Below are 9,087 nucleotides of genomic sequence, written 5' to 3'. Positions count from 1 at the left end.
AGCGTCAGAGATGATAGCAACATTTGAACGAATGAGAAAGAAGAATATTTATTTCGTAGACAAAAATATCCCCTGTTATTTTCCCCAGGTTAAGATGTGTTTCTTCACAGTTAAACTACCCATTATATTCTTCCGTTGATAGGAAATATCAACGACAACATGAATTTTCAAGACTGCGCTCCCCCCCCCCCTCCCATAAAAAGTGTGCCATCATTTAAAGGCAACTTCTGATTGCGGTTACTCATTGCTATAATCGAGTGAATTTTAGTTAACTGTACAAACATCAATACATGTATTATTAAATCAAAAACATTTACATTGCTCGATGGAAGGAGCTGAGTACAATACGAAGTTTGCAGGATATGCTAAAGGTTTTCTTTCCGATTTATTTCAAAGCTAGACATAACAAATTAAAGTACGCCACTTCGTTTTGAACATAACAAATATTGAAAATCACTTCGCTTCAAGATAAAAACGCGCAACGGTTTTTAAAATTTTGAAAACAGACAAAATCGTGGAAACCACTTACGAACAACGAACGAGTGACAAAAAAAAATAATAATAAATAAAATAAAATAAATAAACATCGAAACATCTCAAAAATATTAAATATTCACACTTCACCTAGTCAGTGGATTCACTCAAATTTCATCCGCAAGACAACAGAGTTCCCTATAATTAATGGCGTGATTTGTTATTCATCCTACACGAGCTGGGATCAATAAAGGTAATGAAAAAAATATAATAAAATGAGTATTCCAATACTAATACTTTTATAAAAGCTAATAACGTTTAATAACTAGCGATACTATTGCGGAAGAGTAGTTTGCAAGTTTATTTGTTTTTTCGCGCGCATATGCTATAAATATCTACGTATTAGTGAATCGTTTGGCAACAAAGCAATTATAATAACTCTGGTTAACATATAAACAGCTATATTATATAAATATCTTTTGTACGGAATTGAGTAAGAAATAAATCTGTTAAGCACACTTAAGCTCTAAGCGTATTATAGTGTCAAAATATTCCGTATTTATTCTAATCCAGTAACATATTTTCAGAATTTACCTACCTTGATACACTTTAAGTATTTGCATGACGTCGTCTGGCCCAGTCGCCAATGCCATAATTAATTTCAAACTAAAATCGCAAACTAGAAGTATTAATTTTTTTTAAATCTTAAATGTATCACTAATTGTCTTTGCATATAATAAAAGAACCCTAAAATATATATTTTAAAAAATCCAACTTAAGTAAATTCACTAAACAAATAACGGACGAACTTCAGCAATGTTTGCACAGCCTATTAGTGTTTATTTTGTGTGAAAATTCCAACCGTAGTATGTAAATTGAACGTTAGATGGCGCGACAAGTTGTATATTTTGGTTGAATTGTTTAATATTAGGTACTGTTTTTTCCAACCTGTTATTAGGTACTGTTTTATAGCGATGTGAATGAGAAGGGAAGAAACGAAGTTGGAATTATCATCAATAAGGAGCCGAAGGGTGGAGTCTGCGAGGTGTGCCGGAAGAATGATCGGATTATAAGCGTTAAGCTTGAGATGGGAGGAAGTGTGGCTACTATAGTGTGTGGCTATGTCCCACAAGTAGGTTGTGATGAGGAGAAAGAAAGAGACATTCTGGAGAGAACTTGACCAAGTAGTAATGGGAATCCCTGATGGTGAGAGAGTGATCGTCCGAGCAGATCTGAATGGGCATGTAGGAAGGCGACGAAGCGGTGAAGAAAGGGTATATGGGGGTTGGAGTAGTGGGGAAAGAAATGAAGAAGGTAAAAGAATCATAGAATATGCTGTGGCCTTCGATCTGGCTATAGCTAACACGTGGTTCAAGAAGAGATTTGGGCATCTGATAACCTATAAGAGTGGGGATAGAATGAGTCCGATTGACTATATTATGTGCCGTAAGAAACATCTGAAGGAGGTGAATAACTGTAAAGTGATTAATGGAGAAAGTGTAGCGGCACAGCACAGGTTGGTTGTGGTAGACTGTGATATAAAAGGGGAAAAGAAGAATAGACGGAAGTGGCGGGTACAGCGGAGAATAAAGTGGTGGAAATTGGAAGAGGAAGGCCCAAGGAATAAGTTTAAAGAAAAGGTATTGAAAGAAATGAAGTTACCAGAGGATGTGGAAAAATGGTGGGACGTTAATAGTCGGAATATTAGAAAAATTGGAGAAGAGGTGGTTGGTATAACATCAGGAAAGGGACCGCCTGAGGATAAGGAGGCATGGTGGTGGAATGAGGAGGTGCAGTTGGAGATCAAGGAAAAGAAAGAGGCAAAGAGAAAATGGGACATGACTGGAACTAGAACCGACAAGTAGGCATATAGATTAGCGAAGAAAAATGCAAAGAGAGCTGTGGCAAGGGCGAAAGCGAGGGCAGTTGATGAGGTTTATGAAGAACTGGAGAGAAACGGTGGTGAAGCTCAGTTGTTGAGAATAGCGAAAGCCAGAGATAAGGCCTCGAAAGACATAACATCAGTCAAGCAGATAAAGGATGCCTCAGGAGTAGTATTACAAGAGGAAGACAAAATCAGAGGAAGATGGAAAGAATATTTCCGTAAACTACTAAATGAGGAGAATCCGAGAGAGAGAGAGAGAGAGAGGTGTGAGGATGGAGAGGCAAACGAGAGACCAGTGCAAGACATAAGTAGAGAGGAAGTGGATTGGGTACTGATAAAAATGAAGAATGGAAAGGCTGTGGGGGAAGACCAGATACCTGGGGAAGTGTGGAAAAAGTTTGGGCAGTGAGGGCGTACGAAGTATGTTATGGGATCTGATGAGGAAAATAGCCCAACAGGAAAAGATACCAGAGGAATGGAGGAAAAGTATTCTCGTCCCAATCTACAAAGGAAGAGGAGATGTTCAAGACTGTGGCAACTATAGAGGGATCAAGCTGATGTCACACACATTGAAGATATGGGAAAGAGTAATTGAAGGGAGGATACGGCAGGAAACGAAAATTGGTGAGGAGCAGTTTGGATTTAAGCCAGGAAGAGGGACAACGGATGCGATATTTGCGCTAAGGCGATTGATGGAGAAATATAGAGAGATGCAAGTGGAGCTGCACATGGTGTTTATAGACCTGGAAAAGGCATACGACAGAGTGGCCAGGCAGGAGGTATGGAGGTGTATGAGGAAGAAAGGGGGAGTGTTGGAGAAGTACGTGAGGTTGGTGAAGGAGATGTATGAGGGAACAGAAACTCAGGTCAGGTCTAGTGTCGGCATGACAGAAGGGTTCCCCATTGTCGCAGGGCTACACCAAGGGTCAGTTCTGAGCCCCTACCTCTTTAACCTGGTCATGGATGTATTAGTGGAGGATGTCAAGAAGGAGGCACCATGGAGCATGCTGTTTGCCGACGACATTGTTCTATGCGAATCATCCCGAGAGAAGCTTGAAAATACCCTGGAAGAGTGGAGGAAGGTATTGGAGGAGAGAGGCATGAAAATTAACCGGGAGAAGACTGAATATATGTCATCGGGGAGTGACGAGGATATGATCATACGACTTCAGGGTGAAAGGCTAATTTCAGGGAAGAAATTCAAGTACCTTGGGTCGGTCGTCGAGAGGAATGGTGACCTGGATGAGGAAATACAGCACCGAATAACATGCGGCTGGATGAACTGGAGGAAGATGAGCGGGGGTCCTGTGCGACAAGAGAGTGAGTCGTAAGAGGAAAGGAAAGCTGTATAAGATGGTGGTGAGGCTGGCGATGCTCCATGGTGCGGAGACGTGGCCTATAACCAAAGCACAGGAGGGGAAGATGGAGGTAGCGGAGATGCGGATGTTGAGATGGATGAGTGGTGTGACAAAGGACAGGATAAGGAATGACTACATCAGAGGGACGGTTAAGGCGGGACCAGTTGGCAAGAAGATACAAGAACGTAGACTGAGGTAGTTTGGACATGTAGAGAGGAAGGGTGAGGAGTATGTTAGTAAACGAGTGGAGTATATGGAGTTGGAGGGAAGGAGGAAAAGAGGCAGGCCCAAGCTCAGGTGGAAGAATAAGGTGACAGAGGATCTTACGGAGAAAGGATGGAGTCCGAAGGACGCCCTGGACCGGAGAATTTGGAAGAGGAAGATTAAAGATCGGTGCGTCGACCCTGTTTAACATGGGATAAAGCATAGTAAAAGAAGAAGACTGTTTTTTCCAACCAGGAAACAGTATATGTAATTATTTTTAATTTAAAACGATTTAATTAGTAAATGAAGAATTGAAATGAGGAGACAGACAGACAAAATAGAAAGTTTAATAACGAAAACTTATTACATTAAATTTTATTTTAATTCCTGTGGACAAGCAAATGAGCTTTTCATTTTGATTTATTCATTTTAATTTGCATTGCAGAAAAATATCAATATCATGAACAGCCATTTGTGAGCTGAACAAATAAATACAGCAATGTACTTCGCAACTGAATCATTTAATAGTGTCAAATTGTAAGTGCTATCACTAGATGCCACTGAGAGTTCCACACGAAGTTCGTTTCAACAACATCAGGCATTTCGAAGTCATATGACTCGATTTATGAATATTTAACAGAAAGTCTCGTCGTACTTCTTCTCGTGAATACGTTCACCACCGAGAGGGAATGAATACACCACCATGTGCTTCATGACATTCCACTCCACTTGACTTCCATCTGCAGCCAGTTGACAGATTCTTACTTTGGCATCTCCTTTGGGACTATCTTGTGCGGCTACAAAAGAGCATCGGGCGACACTACTGAAGGCTCTAGAGCGATCGGGGGACTTGCGATCGTCGATACACAAGCATGGTAACCTGCGTTTGAGATTTGTGCGAAATCTTGAATGGCTGAGGCCGTATACAAATGGATCGATAAAAGCTGCAGTCTTGCAAAACAAAGCTGGAGCCATTGAACAGACAGGATTCAGATATCGTCCTCTGCTAAACACACCCACCAATGCCACCAGAGCGTAGGGAGTCCAAGCCAGCACCCACAGGGCTATCAGAACCAGGATGATCTTGGCAAGCCGTAACTCCATGTGCTCTCTGTGTCGATCATTGATGCTTCGGATGGTGTCGGAACACGCGTGAGCTCTGAGAAGTTTGTGGTTTTGACGGGCCGTTGAGAGGATGCCGAAATAGCACCTGCATATGGCAAACAATGGAATGCACCAAGCGGCTACGAAGTACACTATTATAAATCCTCGGCTAGTCCAGTCTTCTGCTAGATAGTCGAAACTACAGCTGGTTAAAAAACCTTCGGGAACGTAGCGATTAATACCAAACAGTGGGAAGAGGCTGAAGATTAACGAGTAGATCCAGATGAAGCCTACCTTAATCCCAGCTTGACTGTAGGTCATGTTGCTGGCTGGTTTTAGATGTTGCGAGATGCAGGAATAGCGCTCAATAGCCATTGAGGCAATGCTCATAATGGAAGCCGTACCAGAAAGACCACCAATCGTTCCATAGAGACGACAACCTACGGTAAGAAAATCAGGTATGTTAGTAAGATCCACGGCTACTTATGGTATTAGCAAACTTCTACAAAATCACTAGGCTAGAAAAATAAATACACCCATTTAAAATAAACAACGGATTTTTCATATGATGATTGTAATATCTGTTTTATTCTTTCGATTAAATCGATCATATGAACACATTTATGGACTTCTGTTATTTCTTTTCTTTATAAAAATTATGTAGGTTCAAATTGAACACTTGCTTTAAATCTTAGCTGTACGATCATAACAATTTTATTAATTATTTATTTAACAGTACCCAGTATGTGGATGATGTCTGCAGATATCAAATTAAGCGATATTAACCTTTAGTTGGTACAAATATGTCGATGATATTTTTGGAATGGCCCCTCCTCTGAGTTCCAGAAGTTTCCAAAATTAAATGCACTTCATCCTAGGATCCAGTTCACCTTAGAAAAAGAAATGGATAAACAAATAGTCTTTTTAGGTGTACTAATTTTTTTTTGTCAGTCAAATGGCTGTTTACAGATTTTCTGTTTTCTGGAAGAAGACTCATACAGGCTTCAATATCCATGCTGATTCTCACTATCATCCTACTGAAAAGGCAGGGACCATTAAGACTTTATTAAATCATGCTTATTCTTTATGTTTTTCTGACGAACTTTTACAAAAGTAATTACAACATATGAAATCCATCTTCTTATTAAATGGTTTTAATGACTCCATCAAAAAAAAGAAGAAGAAAAACATTCAACAGTTATGGAATATCTGCCTCTTTTAATCCAGAAGAAATAATTCGCATTCCTATTTCTGAACGAACAGAAATTTTTCAAATCACTGAACATTTTTGTTGCCTTTCGCCAGGTCAGAAAAATCTCCACCTTTTTCGCTTCTCCTAACGATAAACTTCATCTGCTAGTTTTTCGTCGTCTACCATATTCCTTGTGACTTATCTTATTATGAACAAACTGGAAGATCTGCCTTTATTCGCCTTGAAGAACATAAATATCATGAGCCTGAACTTGTTGAGCATGCTGTTTGGAATAAATTGGAATAAGACAAGTCTTCCAATAAAAGTTGTTTTCTTACAGTACGTCTTTATAAAGAAATGTGTGGAACATTACTCTATTGTCCTAACTTAAACAGACCCAATGGTCTACGTTTATTCCCTTTGCTGGAGATAATCCTTTTAAAATATGCTAATATTTCCTAATTGTACTTATTTTAGTTAGAAAATTATTAATAATTATTTTAGATGTCTCACATTAGCTACTAAAATGGCGCGTTTTGTAGGATTTTCTGTTATTTTTGATTGCTGTTTGGAATTCTGTACTACAATGCCTATGAAACGTAGGCAAAAACTCTACAAATAAATATTTATTTATTTATTATTATTATTTTTTTACTTGACATTCTTCCGTTTTTATAGATTGTTATTATTATGCCAAGTATGGTATTCCAATATTGAAACAACGCTCCGTGTCCCAAGCATTCCGTATACTTTCTTCCTCCGTCTAATCTCCTGGTTGCTTCGAATATTTGGGATCATGTGGAGCAACATCCTCAGATTGATCTAAGTGCTTTGATCGCTGACCTCCGAAAAGTTATTCTATCTACTTGGTTCAGAATACCTCTGGACACCTTCCGTGCTCTTATGGAGTCAATACCAAGACAGGTACTTTGGGTTATCTTTGCTAAAGGAAGATCAACACACTACTCGGTAAGTGGTGATGTATTGGCTCATGATTGTAAAAAAATGTAAAAAAGTACATTTTTTTAACAAGAAATACTATTAGAAGAAATAAACTACAGTTTTCCATAGACCATCAAACACAATTCATTATTTGTAATATTTGTATAAAATATCTCATCAAATATCTCATTCCCTTCTTCATGAGTTCCTTGATGATCACACTGCTCGTTGATAAATTCCAACAATAATAGCGAATCGACAATGCCCCTTCTGGAACTTGGGTAACTGTTGAAATGAATATAGATCTTGTTATTTTTATCTACTGATGTTTAGCGCAGTAAACTTAGGATATTTGTAATGCTACAACCAACAATCATGCCATTTTCTGTTTTCTTTTTTTCCCTCCTTTTTACTGATGCTGGTTCCCATTAACATACATAAGTCATACACGGTAGAGGTAAACATCCTAATTTTATGACTACGCATGTATAATTTAACTCAATATAGCTGGATGTTATGTCTGCCTACAGGATAGTTGCCACACTTCCTTCGGATAGCGTGATAACTACTCAAGTAAATTAATCTCGTCAATAACACGTTTGGCGGAGACTTAAATAAGAGATGTTTACAGAGGTCATAAATGCTTAAGCACTGTACAACCCTTCTACCATATTTGTAAAGATCCTGTTTAATTAAGTCGGCTATAATTAGATTTAAGAACTTAGTCAAGCATATTCAAACACAAATAAATGCACAGCGCCTTCAACGGTGACTTTTTCGTTATATGCTTCAGGAACACCAACTCAATATCATTATGTGCAAAGATAGCACACTTTTTGTTATTCTAATATCATTGATGTGCCTAAAGAAAGCAGACTTGGAGTTTTAGAAATGCATTGATATTCCAGAAAGACGTTTATAAGTAATTATTATAAAGTTTTCTTCAATTTTAATAAACAGAAAAGCTTACCCCAAAGTCCAGTCGCTGGTCCTAAGCAAAAACAATTGTAAATGAACAAAGGCATTTTGCTAGCCATCAAAAAATCACTGAAAGCCAGGTTAAACACGAGATAGTTGGCTGGAGTTCTCAAGGATCGGGTCCTGTAATAAAAATATCGTTTTTTTTTTTTATTTTACTGAAATCCGGTAATCAAAATAACACTAAGTAATGATATTTCTATATAATAAACTAGTTTTTCTGGTTTGTGTTTCAACAAACACGGATATGACGTCATACTTCCATACTTTTCGTGGGCAACAGTCGGTTTCAGCTCTGTTTTCCCTTTGAAGGAAGCGATGTAGTCATGCACATCCCAAGAAAACATTAAAACTTTAAGCTTTTAATTTCATAGACACTTCTTAAAAATATGTGTTAGTATAAGATCTTTCCCCTCTAAGCTTCTTACATGCAAAAGCCGATAATGGTTTAGTAGCTATTTTCTATAAGACACCGAATCAGCACCTCTTCACATAATCCGCGCATCATTGATCTGTGTTGTATTCTCTTCTGTTCTGCGTGTTTTAATGGAATACAAGAGTCCGTTTGACCTTTAGAAATAAACTTTAAAAGTGTAGCTATTAAAGTGAACACTTGTTGCGTGTCTTAATGCGATGGATATCTTCGGTTATTTAATGTTTGGTCAAATGCTAGTGTTTATTCATCTTTGACATTTCAAATCTTGTTTATAAGCACGAGAATAGTATTAATTTCACCTTCGTAACCATTTGAAAGTTAAATATCCAACTTGTGTTTATAACCAAAAACGAATCAAGATCACTACGAGAGAATGTCAGAGCAAACAACGTTACCGTTACCATGGTAAAATGGAAATATCTATAATGGCAGGGAATAGAAAGGTTTACACACACACAAAAGAAAGAAGAAGAAAAAAAAAAAAACGATGTCAAGAAATCTTTCCAACAAAACC

General features: G+C 38.1%; 1 protein-coding gene across 1 annotated transcript; it reads right to left on the bottom strand.

Annotated features, from left to right (window-relative positions):
- Positions 1–4,554: 4,554 nt before the first annotated feature.
- On the bottom strand, positions 4,555–5,415 carry LOC150099552 (opsin-3-like). Its single transcript, XM_090403456.1, has one exon. The coding sequence runs from the start codon at positions 5,413–5,415 to the stop codon at positions 4,555–4,557; it is 861 nt and encodes a 286-aa protein (XP_090259582.1).
- Between the last annotated feature and the right edge of the window lie 3,672 nt (positions 5,416–9,087).

This window comes from Typopeltis vanoorti, chromosome 14, assembly GCF_054136105.1.
Source record: "Typopeltis vanoorti isolate ZY-2024b chromosome 14, IOZ_Tvanoo_1.0, whole genome shotgun sequence".
NCBI classification, from domain to species: Eukaryota; Metazoa; Arthropoda; class Arachnida; order Uropygi; family Thelyphonidae; genus Typopeltis; species Typopeltis vanoorti.
The sequence above is the reverse complement of the archived record's forward strand: the minus strand, read 5'-3'. Positions and strand labels throughout refer to the sequence as shown.

What these genes read in the sequence shown, in the direction of transcription:
- LOC150099552 (XM_090403456.1), bottom strand. Translation starts at nt 5,415, where the DNA reads ATGAGCATTGCCTCAATGGCTATTGAGCGCTATTCCTGCATCTCGCAA.